Here is a 14,655-nt window from a genome sequence, read left to right on the forward strand (position 1 = left end):
ATGCACCCCTATGTTCATAGCAGCACTATTTACAATTGCTAAGACATGGAAACAACCTAAATGTCCATCAACAGATGAATGGGTAAAGAAGATGTGGTACATATATACAATGGAATACTACTCAACCACAAAAAAGTGCGTCACAACTACTGAGCCTGCGCTCTAGAGCCCGTGAGCCAAAACTACTGAGCCCACGTGCCACAACTACTGAAGCCCGCGCGCCTAGAGCCCGTGCTCCGCAACAAGAGAAGCCACTGCAATGAGGAGCCCGCGCACCGCAACGAAGAGTAGCCCCTGCTTCACAACTAGAGAAAGCCCGTGCGCGCAATGAAGACCCAACAGAGCCAAAATTAAATAAATTAATTAATTTTAAAAAAAAAGAATGAAATAAGGCCATTTGCAGCAACATGGATGCAACTAGAGATTATCATACTAAGTGAAGTAAGCCAGACAAATACCACATGATGTCACTTATATGTGGAATCTAAAATATGACAAAAATGAACCTATCCACGAAGCAGAAACAGGCATAGAGAACAGACTTGTGGTTGCCAAGGGAGAGGGAGCATGAGGGAGGGATGGATTGCGAGTTTGGGGTTCGTAGATGCAAACGATTACATAAAGAATGGATGGACAACAAGGTCCTACTGTATAGCACAGGGAACTATATTCAATGTCCTGGGATAAACCATAATGGAAAAGAATATAAAAAAGAATGTATGTATATGTATAACTGAGTCACTTCGCTGTACAGCAGAAATTAACTCAACATTGTATATCAACTGTATGTCAATAAAAATAAATAAATAAATAAAATGTACCCATGGGATTTAAATGTTGTAGGTGACTGAATGCCATTAAAGAAGAATTTATTACTTACATTTCCCAAGAGAAGGGACCATGCCACACCACGCAGGGCAGAAGGAGAAGCGAGGGGAAAGCCGACCTACTATATAGCACAGGGAACTATATTCAATGTCCTGGGATAAACCATAATGGAAAAGAATATAACAAAGAATGTATGTATATGTATAACACAAAGAATGTATGTATATGTATAACTGAGTCACTTCGCTGTACAGCAGAAATTAACTCAACACTGTATATCAACTGTATGTCAATAAAAATAAATAAATAAATAAAATGTACCCATGGGATTTAAATGTTGTAGGTGACTGAATGCCATTAAAGAAGAATTTATTACTTACATTTCCCAAGAGAAGGGACCATGCCACACCACGCAGGGCAGAAGGAGAAGCGAGGGGAAAGCCGAGGCCACAACCCTTATCGGGTTTCCGTGGAAAAAGCAAGGCAGGGCAGGGTCAGCAATTGACGACTGGCCTGTGGGAGTCATTCCAGCGGGTTTCGGGGCGTGGGCGCTGTCCCTCATTGTCTGGTACCCAGCCCTGGGTGATTTGGGGAAATATTCATTTGGGGAGTGAGTTATATAAAGGAAGTGGTTGGGGGATTCAGGATTGGTTGGAGAGTCTGAAATATGATTTTTGCATGCCTTCGAAAGCTGGATCACAGTGGAGGTGTAACTTGTGATGAATGGATGCCAAATAGACAAATATAGAATCTAAGAAGACACGGTGAGAACACCCCTGGCGCACTGCTCTCAGCACTGCCCACGTTGCATCTGGAATTAGTGGCCCTGCAATTCCCAGCAGTGGTTTTCCTTCTTCCTCTTCACCTCGTTAACCCCTGGCAGCATCGTTGGTGGTTTCCTTGCCTCTGCTCCCTTAGGAGAAGGGCTGGCCAACCGCAGACACCCTGACCCTAGGCCCTGAGCAGCTACAGTCGGATGTAGGTGACCCCAGCCCCTGGGGACAGCACAGAGGCCAGGGCCCTGGAGGTCAGGGACATCAATCAGGCTCAATCTTTATTGGGAGCTGGAGCGCCCTCTGGTGGGAAACCAAAGAGCAGCGCAATTCAAAATTCCACTTCAATGCCGGGCTTGAAGCCCAGTTATGTTATCAGGGCACCGCTCCTCTGGGAGCTTCTTTCTTGACGTGCCCCTCATGGGATTCACCCAGGGGCTTGTTGATGAAAATATATATGTCAAATGTCCACTCTGCACAAAGCACTTTTCCCCCCTTATAAATGAGTCAGTAAGTACCGAGTTGTCTGACTCAAATACCTGCCCCAAGGAGCTCATCATTGAGTCAAACATGCAAGTAACTATATTTACAGGGGACAATGTGGTAAAGCTCAGGTGAGAGCAGGGAGCTGGTGGAGGACACAGAGTGGGGCATCAACTGTAACCAAGGAGAGCAGGGAGGGCTTCTTGAGGGAGGCAGCATTTGAGCTGAGCTCTGAAGGCGGACTGGATTTCAGACGTGGAGGAGGCGAAGCTCTTTTCAGGTGGAAGGAACAATGAGAGACCAGCGCCCCTCCCTACCGCTCTGTGTTCTCTGGTTCTGCCCTGTCCTCTTTCTTCCTATCTCCCTACTAGCCTGTCATGGGGAGTCTCCCAGTCACGAGTCCTTAAAATGGCTTCTTCCCAGGGGAGCATGGTGGCTGGTCCCATCTCCTGCATCTTGCCCCACCCACATTGCACCCTGACTCTGCTAGTAGACACTTGGATTCTGAATCCTGCATTTTGTTGCCAGTCCTGGCTCCACCTCTCCCCCACTGAGGGACCTTTAAGCCACCCCCTGCTCGGTCACCCTCAGGGCCTCCCCGCGGGTAACCCCTTACCTCCTCATCGTCCTCCACGTATCCGAGTTCACAATATGGGCCTCTGAGGAATATTTCACTAGGAAGAAAAGGTTTTGATTCTTTTAAGGCCAAGTTTTCAATGCACTGGATTACATGCATGTTCTCTGAGTGTCTTTCTGGCAGGGCGAGGGATCTGGGCCCCAGCCCTTGTTCTCCTTTGCTGTCCCAGGGGCTCCTCCTGCCTCCCCCTATTTTGAGATCATCTTTTTCTCACCCCTCACCCCATGTATCCAGATGACATTTTTCCACAAAGAATTCAGACTGGGCTGCCCCAAGGACTCTGGATCCAAGGCAACTGTTCAAGGGATACTCCTTGGGACCAGGGCAGGGAAAGACCCCACCTGTGGCTGAGGAATCTCTGGGGTCACAGAGAAGTTCACAGTTCATCACCATCATCAGCCTTATTAGTAGTAGTAGTAGTACTGTTGCTGTTTTCTTCTTGTCCCTCTTCGAAAGTGGGCTTGGCTCTGACACCTGCCCTGCAATAAGACAACTGGCCACAGGGGGGCAGCAGAAGACATAAGCTTTGCCTGAAAATAACTCAATTGCAGCCCCGCCAAGCAACACAGGTCACAGAATCCTAGGAGAGAAGGACCCACTGGGTCTGCTCCCAGACTTCGTCCCAGAGAGAGACGCCACAGCCTACAGCTGGTCAGGAGGGTGAAGCAGAACTAGAATCCGAAGACCCTAACTTCCCCCACCCCCCCACGGCTCCAGTCTTGAGCTGCGCCTCGACAGAGGGGTCTGGGAATGGGTCCTGGTCCACATCCTTCTGAGCACTATGGGGTCCCCAGGGAGACTCACTGAGCTTCCAGCCTAATGGAGGAGTCGGGACTACAGACCCACACAGGAGTCGACGGGAAAACAACCCCCTCGGGCTGCCCCCAGAGTCCCTGAAAGCGGGAGGAATCAGAGCAAGAGAGAGAATCGGGGGTAGCTGTTCTCAGGGACAGCTTCCTGGAGGCTGGCTTGGGCTGAGGCTGGGTGAGATGTCACCTGGTAGGGCGGGACTCACACCTCAGGTTGGCAGGAACCACGGGGCCGGGCTGGGGCGGGAGACGAGGGCTGGGGGCAGCGGGGATGAGCGGGCGCGGGGGTGAGGCTCGGGACGCGGTGGAGCAGCTCCGGCCCTGGGAGCCGGCCTGGGTTTGGAGCCGGGGGAGGGAGCTGGGCGCAGGTGGAGCTGGGCTTGCAAAGACCGTCCGTCCGGAGCTGGCTGCGCTGCGGGGTTGGGTGGGGGCTGGGAGGTGGGCGAAATGGGGAAGGGGCTGCGGGAGCCCCCGGGCCAGGGAGCTCCCCAGCAATTGACAGAGCCCTGGCCTGCGGAAGAATTCTAGAACCATGTGTGGAATTGGACCAAATGCTTAGGGCGAAGCGTGTCCTCAGTTCCGCATCAGCTGGGGTGTCACGGAGGAGAATGGGGCAGGCCTGGGAGGGCTCCATGGGCAGATAAGACGGGAGAGAATTCCAGACGGCCCTTCCCAGGTCCCCCTCCTGCCTGCGTGCAGGCCTCTCGTCACCCCTGCCCTGCTCGCCCCACAGACCCCCCTCAGCCCTACCCCTGTCCGGGCCTCCCCTCATTAAGGTGGTCTGCACACTCGAAGCCTCAGTTTCCCTCTCTGACCTGGACAGGGAGAAACTAGATGTTCTCTGCAGGCCCTTCCAGAGCGACAGGCCAGAGTGGACAGAACACGCTGACCCAGACTGGGGGAGAAAAACTTTAATCGGAGAAGGGGACAAGGGGCCTCTTTGTCCTTGTAAGGCCTCCACTGGACCCAGGGAGCTCGGGGTTGGGGTAGTGAACGTGGAGGCGGGAAGACTCCAGATGGTCCAGGGAGAAGTCAGGACGGCTGGGCGGCCAGGTCACGTGGCTTCATGGTGTTCTTCAAGTGCTTGACTGCCTTCTTCACCCGCACGTCCTTGGGGTCCGAACAGATGGATCTGCTTCGGAGAGTCACCAGCCTACACAGAGGGAGAAAACCGCGCGGGCGCTCAGGGCAGGAAGGCCTTCCAGAGCCCTGGGACCAGCCTCGCCCTGCACTGATGAGGACCCTGAGCCCGCAAGAGGGGCAGAAACTTGCCTGAAGTCACCCAGGGCATCAGCGGCAGCTCTGAGACACCCGGCTCTGTCCTCGGTGATTCCTGACCCTCCCAGGGCCCCTGCCAGGCCTGGCCCTCCCAGGGAGCCGGAGCTGCACGACTTTGCCCCACCCTCCTCAGACCGCCTGCACCCACCTAGGCCTGGGAACGAGGGGTGCCGGGAGGGGCCCAGTGCTCGGGGCTCAAGCCCAGGGCCTGTGAAGTGACCACAGTGTGATACGGGGCTGTCCCATCTATCTCGGGGCCTCAGTTTCCCCATAAATCAACGAAGAGCTTAGACCTCACAGCCTGGGGCCCTTTGGGGGCTCACAGTGTGGGGTACGGGGGCTGCCCTGGGGAGCGGGGCCAGGGGGTCAAGGGACGAAGGCCCTGCTCTCTCCTCTCCTCTCCCCAGTTCCCTTCTGGGAGCTCCAGGCTCTGCCTTCTCCCACACTCAGCTCCTAGGACAGGGGCAGGGTGGGAACAGGCAGACTCACACGATGGCATCCCTGGGACAGTCCCCTGGGGTCCGGTACCACCTCACCAGCTTCCTGAGAGGAATGGCCCCTTTGAAGTACTCCGGGCAGCACTCCCGGCCCACACTGGCTCCTCGAGCTGAGGGGAAAACAAAGCAGGAGCAGGTGTGTCTGCGGCTGTCTGCATGGGGAGGGCGTGTGCATGGCTACGGCTGTGGTTGTGGACGAGGCTCTGTGAGGGTCTGCACGTGTGTGTGTGTGTGTCTGGAGCGGAGTCTGTGTGTGCATATCTGCATGTGTGTTGGTGTGCCTGTGTGTGTCTCTGGTAGCAGGGTGCATCTGTGTGTGTGTGTATTTCTGCATGTGAGTGTCTGTGTGGTTGGGAGGGGTCTGTAATTGTATTTCTGTGTAGGGTGTATGTGAGGGGTCTGCACATGTGTCTCTGTGTATGTCTGCGTGTGTCAATGCGTGCACGATTGTGTGCATGAGGTCCTGTGTGTGCTTTGGGGGGCCCTTTGAGTTTGTGCGTCTGTCTCTCTGTTCACGTATCTGTGTATGTTTGGGAGGGTTTGTGTATGCATGTCTGTGTGTGTGCCTGTGAGTGTGTGTCTGTATGTGTGCATATTTGTGTGTGTGAGATCTCTGTGTGTGTGCATGTGTGTGTCTGCGTGTGTTTGGGGAGTCTGTGCATATGTGTGTGTTTCTGCATGTGTGTGCATCCGTGTGTGCTCACACTCAGACCAGCCCTGAATCACCAAATGTTGACTCTGGGCCAGGCTCTGGGCTGAGCCTTTGCTACCGCTGCCCCTTCAGCCCTCAAGCACACCTGGAGACAGGTGCTGTCACTACCCCATTCTACAGATGAGAAAGTGGAGGTCCGAGGTATGAACACACTTTCCTGGGACTCAGTGTCCTCATCTTTGCACAAGAAAAAATATCCAACACTTGCTAACTAGCAAGCAGGTAATCTGTGACTACAATTAAGGCCGCGACAGAGTGTTTTCTAGGAAGCCTCTGACTGTCCTCTGACCACTTCGGGGGTGGAACTTGGTTTGACTAACACGGAGCTGACCAGGCCCAACGTTTTACGAAGTGAGAGTGAACGTGCAGCCAACTATGAAGATCACCCCATTAAGATAACCCCGAAGACTGCAGCTGTGTCACCATGTCACCACGCAGGGCGCTAACCAGCTTTATTTCTAAAGTAGCAATCTCATCTCAGTCTTCCTTTCCCAACTGAGTATAAAAATCTCTTTTTTCACCTGCTCTGGGAACCAATTCTCCTGCCTTTATGCTGATCCTCTCATTGTATATAAGACCCATTAATAAAATAGACTCTAACAAATACTTGTGAGAATTCTTCCTTTTCCACTGTCAAAACACAACCACGGTCACTGCCTCACAACATTTGCAGTGTGAGATATGCAAGTACTTTGTTCCTCAGAAGCTGAGCCCCAAGCCCTGGGGCATCCTCATGCATCTTCCTCCTCCTCATTTTCCTTTGAACGCCTCCCTCAAAATCCTATTGCTCCCGGCCTCTTGCATTTTTGTAGGAATAAGTGGGGTGTAGGAATAATGTCTGGGGCCAGCTGCTGTAGTCTCAGTGCCCCGACTCCTCCTTGCCCAGTGTCCCTTCCTCCTGCTGCCTCACCTGCATGGGTGTCCTGCAGGGAAGCCCCCAGGAGGAGGGCGGCCAGAAGCAGCATCTTCAGGGAGGTCATGGTGCCGCGAGCCCAGGAGAAGGTCTCTGTGTGTGGGTCTCTTTGCTCAGGGGAGACCAGGATGAGCACCAAGTGCGGAGGTGACCTATTTAACCTCTTTGGGGATCTTGCCCCGCCTCCTGTCACCTCCCCCACATCCTTCCCTAGACCCATGGAGTTCGAGGCATTTGAGGTGATTCGGCAGAAGTCCTGTCTTGGAATATTTGCGGCTTTCCAGAGAACAGACCCTCAGCTGGGGACAGAGGTGGGTTATGTGTGTCCGGGGGCCATGACACACTTCTCCTTTCACAGGGGACATTTCTTGGTTCCTCAATTAGCAGAGCCAAAAAGCCTCCATCCTAAGCTGCGTGCACCCCTGCTCTGAGGCTGGCGAGCCTCCTTCATGCACGGCGCCCTGGGTTGGGGGACAGCCAGGCAGGGGCCAAGAGGGGCTGCTTAACCTGGACCCGGAGGAGCCTCAGGGTGCCAGGAAGGCCTCCTCAGGCGGTCGGCAGGCTGCACGGGCACACGGCGTCACTCTGCAGGGAGAGCTCCGTCTCATTCTGAGAAAGGTCTGAGGCCCAGACAGACTTGGTTGTGGGTCCTTCCCTAAGCTGGGCCCTGGACCACTGCTTAACCTGGACCCGGAGGAGCCTCAGGTGCCAGGAAGGCCTCCTCAGGCAGTCGGTAGGCTGCACGGGCACACGGCGTCACTCTGCAGGGAGAGCTCCGTCTCATTCTGAGAAAGGTCTGAGGCCCAGACAGACTTGGTTGTGGGTCCTTCCCTAAGCTGGGCCCTGGACCACAGAAGGCCAGAGCCCAGCAGGCTTGAATCACCACGTAGTCCCAATCTGTAGAGATTGGGAAGCCAAGTTCTCTTCTGGCTCCCAGCAGAGCCAAGTCTGCATTGGGCATGTGGTCAGGGTCCAGTCCCAGCCACTCCCTGAGCAGAATTTCTACGAACCCCATGGGCCACAGCATCCCTGCATCAGGTCAGTCTCCTGGCCACCAGAGAAAATGGCCAACAGTCTGCTCAGGGCTCCCCCCAAACCAGATTATGGGAGTCCCTTAGCTAGAAGGAGAGTCCCATGTCCACCTCCACAGGCTGCGTATCACCAGGGCCACCCTGGACTTTGATTCTGACACGTAGGGTCTAGGCCTGACTCCACCCTGTCCCTGAGCGACCAGAGGCAGCTCAGAATGACCCCCACCCACCCCTGAAACAGGGTGTCTGGTGCATCTGACCCTCTCACAGTCAGCTCTGTGTTAATCACTGAGGCATTATTACCATTTCATTACCAGTGATGAAAACAAAAGCAGGTGCTGTTGTTTTTGTTTGGTTTTGTTTTTGTTTCTAATTGAAGTATAATTAACCTATAACACTATGTTAGTTCCAATAGTACAACATAACGTTTCAATATTTCTATACATTACAAAATCACCAAAGTTATTACAATATTATTGACTATATTCCCTCTGCTGTACATTTCATCCCAGTGACTCATTTCTTTTGCAAACTGGAAGTTTGTACCTCTTAATCTCCCTCACCTATTTCACTCATCCCCCTGCGCCTCTCCCCTCTAGCAATCACCTGTTTGTTCTCTGTGTCTATGAGTCTGTTTCTGTTTTATTATGTTTGTTCATTTGTTTTTTGGATTCCACATGTGAGTGAAATCATATGGTATTTGTCTTTCGCTATCTGACTTATTTCACTTGGTATAATACCTTCTAGGTCCATCCATGTTGTCACAAATGGCAAGATTTCGTTGTTTTTTATTTCATTCTTTTTTTTTTTTTTTTTTTTGTGGTACGCGGGCCTCTCACTGTTGTGGCCTCTCCCGTTGCGGAGCACAGGCTCCGGACGCGCAGGCTCAGTGGCCATGGCTCACGGGCCCAGCCGCTCCGCGGCATGTGGGATCTTCCCGGACCGGGGCACGAACTGGTGTCCCCTGCATCGGCAGGCAGCCTCTCAACCACTGCGGCACCAGGAAAGCCCTATTTCATTCTTTTTTATATGTATATATATACCACATCTTCTTTATCCATTCATCTACTGATGGGCACTTAGGTTGCTTCCCTATCTTGGCTGTTATGAATAATGCTGCAATAAACATAGTGGTGCATATATCTTTTCAAATTAGTGTTTTTGTTTTCTTTAGATAAATACCCAGGAGTAGAATTGTTGGATTCCACGGTAGTTTTATTTTTAATTATTTGAAGAACCTCCATAATGTTTTCCACAGTAGCTGCACCAACTTACATTCCCACCAACAGTGCACAAGGGTTCCCTTTCCTTCACACCCTCACCAACACTTGTTACTTGTTGGCTTGTTGATTATAACCGTTCTGAGGTGTGAGGTGATAGCTCATGTGGTTTTGATTTGTATTTCCCTGATGATTAGTGACGCTGGGCATCGTTTTCATGTGCCAGTTGGCCATTTGTATGTCTCCTTTGGAAAAATGTCCATTCAGTTCCTCTACCCATTTTTTAATCAGGTTGGTTTTTGTTTGTTTGTTTGTTTGATGTTGAGTTGTATGAGTTCTTTGTATATTTTGGGTGTTAACCCCTTATCAGATATATCATTTGCAAATATAATCTCCCATTCAGTAGGCTGCCTTTTTGTTTTGTTGATAGTTTCCTTTGCTGTGCCAAAGCTTTTCAGTTTGATGTAGTTTCATTTGTTTATTTTTGATTTTGTTACCCTTGCCTGAGACCTACCCCCCAAAAATATTACTGAGACCAGCGTCAAAGAGTGTACTACCTATGTTCTCTTTTTTATTTTTTTAAAACAGTATATGTTATATTTTACAAAACTGTATTAAAAATGTAATCTACGCACACAGATAAAAAGTACAGGTTATATGCAAATACTGGTTATTTCTCAGTTCATGAGAGCATGAACTGAGCCTATGTCTCTTCTAGGAGTTTTATGGTTTTAAGTCTTACATTTAAGTCTTTAATCCATTTTGAACTTATTTTTGTATAGGATGTGAGAAAGTAGTCCGGTTTGACTTTTTTTGCATGTAGTCGTTCAGCTTTCCCAGCACCATTTATTGAAGAGGCTGTCTTTTCCTCATTGTGTATTCTTACCTCCTTTGTTGTAGATTAATTGCCCATATAAGTGTGGGCTTATTTCTGGGCTCTCTATTCTGTTCTATTGATCTATGTGTTTTTGTGCAGTACCATACTGTTCTGATTACTTCAGCTTTGTAAGGTAGTTTAAAATCAGGCACTGTTTGTTGAAACCCAACTCTACCAGGAACAGTGCTCAGACTATAACCTCATCAGCCCTCATGGCTCACCTGTGAAAGGAAACCATGACGCTGGACTAGATCATAGGAGGAGGTCACGTGCTCTTCCTCCTCCCCCAGGGCCACCACCCCCAGGCTGGGCTGCTTCAGTTCCTGGTTGGGGGAGTCCTCCTGTCCATGGTAGAACCACCCTGTGGGTGGGATGCTCTGTCATGTCCTTGCTGTGTGACCTCAGGAAGCTCACAGACCCTCTCTGGGCCTCAGTTTCATTTCCTGTAGGGCGACTCAGGAAGCCCCACCAAGACTGTAGGTCTGAGAAAGATGGGGTCCTCCCTTAGTGGAGGACAATTTGTCTGCTTCTCTTAAGGTCACATTGCCTGCCAGAGACCCCTAACCCCACCCACTCCTCAAGCCACAGTCCAGGAGGGTTTTCTGCCCCAGCCTGTCCCGCTGGCTGCTGGCCTTTCCTCCTATCCCTGGGGCAGGTTTCCATTTGCACATGCAGTGAAGCAGAGGGGAGGGGAGTAGCATCTTCCTGTCTGTGCACATCTTTGGCGCCAGCTTCCCACAGATGAGGGGGCAACCTGTACCGCCCACAGAGGAGTGCCCAGCAGCCCCCCTCCTGCTGAGTCAGAAGAGAACAGGCCCAGCTGGGGAAGGGGTGCTGGTGCCCTCAGCCACGCTGGCTGGGAGGGGAAGCTCTGGCCTGGAGACAGAAAGGAAACACAAAAGGCCAGAGGTGCTCAGGGAGGGCCTGTGTCCTGGAGGACAGACCGGGGCACGAACCCGCGTCCCCTGCATCGGCAGGCGGACTCTCAACCACTGCGCCACCAGGGAAACCCCCTGAGTGGGTTTGAGTTTCCCTTGTTTTGCCACAGACTCAGAACTTTTCTCTGGAAGAGCCCAAGTTCCCCTGTCCCTTCTAGGGAACAGGTTCCAAGAGCAGGAGCAAAGCGTTCTGGACTAGCTCTGGGTTGGCGCAGCCTGCCTGCTGGGGATGGGGAACAGAGCAGCAGATGTGTCAGGGAGCCCCTGCCATGTGCCCAGCACTGTGCCAGGGGCTATGGGGCGGGCAGAGGCTAGACGCCACCCGTGCCCTTGGGGGAGTTCTCAGGAAGTGAGCATGGAGAAACAAGGCCTGGCCTCACAGGGGAATGTGCAGGTGAGGTAAAGGGCTACAGGGCCCGGGTGCGGGGAGAGGTTGACCACCTTGGAGGCCACAAGGAGGCTGCAGCCAGTGAGCTGGGCCGGGCGGGTGGGAGGACTCATACCAAGAGGAGGGGTGGGCATTTCACATGAGGGGAGCACGGAGCAAAGGTGCAGAGATAAATGGGGGAAACAGCAGGGAACCCTAGTGAGGAAGATGGCCTGGATGTGACACCAAGACAGTAAACTCCGTGGCGACAGGAGCGTGTCTGCTTTCTTTACCACCGTGTGTGTCCCCAGCGCCAAGCACAGTGCCTGCCATACAGCGGGCTCGCAACGAGACTTGACTGAGTGAGTACAGGACGGAGAGGCAAGTTGGTGACACGGCGTAGGAACCGGGGTGGGGAGAAGACCGGGAGGGATGAGTGCATCTCTCAGCCTAACTTGCGAGAGACAGAGGAGACCAGGGAAATTTTTGAGGTGCTTTCCTCACCAGGGATTAACCCACTTATTCCTCTTTGGTTCTCCCAGCTGTGAAACAAACTCCAAGGGACCTTCCGGATGAGTGTCCTGGAGGGTGGGCCTGTGACAAGGGTCTCAAAAGGCCTTTATGGTGCTATGTGGACTCGAAGGTCTGTCAGGGGGATCAGGAATGCGCCCTGGAAGAGGGAGAGGGAGGGAGGCCGAGAGGGGCCGAAGGGGAGGGGGCGCTCCAGATGGAGGAAGGGGGCGGGCACAGGCAGGGAAGCAGGCCAGATACAGGCCTGTTAAGAGAACAGCATCAAAGGGGAATTGCATCGGAGCGGGAGGAAGTGGCAAAGCTTCCAGAGGTCTCAACACCTCTGCCTCAAGCCGCCCAGACACCCTGCCACCCCTCCTGCCCCAACCCTGACACTGCTGACACGGGGAGTCCCTTGAGGGTAAAACCAGCTAGAGGGTTCAACATGCCCCGCCCCAGATTTAGCTTGAAGGAGCTGGACCAGCCTGATTCCGGGTTCCTTTCAGGTGAAGGAGGGAGGGAGGGAGGGTTCCTGGCCCAGCCCTGTCTCTACCACGGGCTGGGCGGGAACTGGGGATGCTGCTGTCACACCCCCCCAAAACTTAGCCCCAAGCCACCGAGCAGGGACCGTGTTGCTGAGGTGTGGAAGCTCTTTATCATCTTCAAATGGCACAGTTGTCACTGGGGCAGCAAAGTTGTCACCGTGGGTCACACCCATATCAGCTGAGGCCCAGGGTCTCCTGCAGGAGATGGAGTGTTTTGTCTACTCAGCTCCATCCTCTGGCAGCTGAAGCTAGATTCGTCCTGCCCTGCCCTGCCCATGGGGGCTGAGGTGTGCAGGTCCTCAAAGTTATCTCCATCCTCCAATCCCAAGATATGTCCCACTCCCCTGCCCTGAGGGCCTGACGTACCCACTGACGCACTGATGTCCGTTGTTCCTGACAGGTTGCGGGTCTGCTTGGTTCCTCAGGTCAGAAACGCAAGGGTCATCCCTGCCCTGGGGTCTTTCCCCACTCCCCTCCTACTGAGTCGGCCACCTAGACATGTCCTGAATGCATCTCCTTCTCACCATCCACATGGCCACCCCTGCATCTCTCTGCTGGACCACGGTCCCACACTCATCTCCCCGCCCCCAGCCTTGCCCTCCAGTCCATCCTCTCTAAAGCCCAGTGATCTTCCCTAAACACAAATCTCAGCAAGGCTCTCCGCTTGCAAAATCCTTCATTGCCCTCAGGATGAGGTCCAGATTCCCACCGACCTCTCAGCCTCAACTTTTGTGCCCAGCCCTGTCACCTACCATGTCACTTTTTTCCAGCCACATCGATGTTTTTTCAGTTCCTTGAAAATGCCAGGCTCTCACTGACACTACTCAAGCCTTTGCACAGCCTGTCCCCTGCTTCCCCTCTAGAACACTCTCTCTGCTCCCCACACCCCACCACCTTTCATTCCTACCCTCCTTCAGATCACAGCTTAAACTCTCACTTCCTTGCTTCAGCTCCAATTTTCCTTTGTGTTCTCACAGGTCACTGACTTTCCTGTTATGCTCTCTTTCCATTGCATTGTGATGGCTGGTTTATTTCTGTGAACTCCTTGAAAACAGGATCTCTCTCTCTTTTTTTTTTAACATCTTTATTGGAGTATAATTGCTTTACATTGCTGTGTTAGTTTCTGCTGTATAATAAAGTGAATCAGCTATACATATACATATATCCCCATATCCCCTCCCTCTTTCATCTCCCGCCCACCCTCCCTATCCCACCCCTCTAGGTGGACACAAAGCACCGAGCTGATCTCCCTGTGCTATGGGGCTTCTTTCAGCTTGTACCTCCAGGACTAGCATCCAGTAAGTACTCCATAAAATATGTTTATTGAATGGATGAAGAGATGGGTGGTTGGATGGATGGGTGAATGGATGGACGAATGAGGGATGGATGGATGGATGTGTGGCTGGGTGAGTGGATGCATGGATGGGTGAATTGACTCATGGATGTGTGGATGGATGGATGGACACTTACACATTTCTGAAGTACAGCTTGGGCCCAGCTTCCATTCTGTCCTAGTGGTTCCTTCACCCCAGAACAAGTGACTTTTTTTTTTTTTTTTTGGCTGTATTGGGTCTCTGTCGCTGTGGTGGGCTTTTTTCTCTAAGTTGCAGCGAGCAGGGGCTACTCTTCGTTGCTGTGCGTGGGCTTCTCATTGCGGTGGCTTCTCTTGTTGTGGAGCACAGGCTCTAGGCACTGATGTCCTAGAGCGTCCTAGAGTGCAGGATCAGTAGTTGTGGCGCACGGGCTTAGTTGCTCCGCGGCGTGTAGGATCTTCCTGGACCAAGGCTTGAACCCGTGTCCCCTGCATTGGCAGGCGGATTCTTAACCACTGCACCACCAGGGGAGACCCAAGGACAAGTGATTTTTGATCTACTGTGTCCCACCAGTTCATGAGATACACCTGAATCCTTCTGTCACGGATGAGGTGGAGGAACCCAACCAAGGCGCTCTTTGACTCTTTTTCCATCTAGTTCACAGCTTCCTTGTGGGTTGTGGCCATTTCCTGCCTCTTGCCAAACCTAAATTGCTTCAACTGTGGCTTTGATCTCATCCGTTCTTTGTCCCAGAAGGGCCTTCTTCCTTCCATTACACTCCTACCTCCTGGCTTCTCACACGCTCCCGCCCCACGGTCCCCTTCCCCTCTACTCACGACATGATCCCATTTGTCTGCTTCCATAAAACCTCTCCTTGCCCCCAACTCCCCTCTCTCCAAACCCCCAGCACACTGTCCTCCTATT

The 14,655-nt window shown here is 52.5% G+C and overlaps 1 protein-coding gene across 1 annotated transcript; it reads right to left on the bottom strand.

Moving 5' to 3' along the window:
• Nucleotides 1-4,435: 4,435 nt before the first annotated feature.
• Nucleotides 4,436-6,997, bottom strand: CCL17 (C-C motif chemokine ligand 17). The gene is made up of 3 exons (XM_007129603.4): nt 6,928-6,997; nt 5,298-5,415; nt 4,436-4,683 (listed from the first exon to the last, which is right to left on the bottom strand). The coding sequence occupies exons 1-3, from the start codon at nt 6,995-6,997 to the stop codon at nt 4,563-4,565; spliced, it is 309 nt and encodes a 102-aa protein (XP_007129665.3). The 3' UTR covers nt 4,436-4,562.
• Between the last annotated feature and the right edge of the window lie 7,658 nt (nt 6,998-14,655).

This window comes from Physeter macrocephalus, chromosome 17 (assembly GCF_002837175.3).
Source record: "Physeter macrocephalus isolate SW-GA chromosome 17, ASM283717v5, whole genome shotgun sequence".
NCBI classification, from domain to species: Eukaryota; Metazoa; Chordata; class Mammalia; order Artiodactyla; family Physeteridae; genus Physeter; species Physeter macrocephalus.

Bases quoted from the DNA above. Each gene is read 5' to 3' on its own strand.
- CCL17 (XM_007129603.4), bottom strand. From the start codon at position 6,997: ATGACCTCCCTGAAGATGCTGCTTCTGGCCGCCCTCCTCCTGGGGGCT. The intron at 5,416-6,927 runs GTGAGGCAGCAG...TTTTCCCCTCAG, and splicing joins CCTGCAGGACACCCATGCAG to CTCGAGGAGCCAGTGTGGGC. The intron at 4,684-5,297 runs GTGAGTCTGCCT...CCCTCTGTGTAG, and splicing joins TGTCCCAGGGATGCCATCGT to GCTGGTGACTCTCCGAAGCA.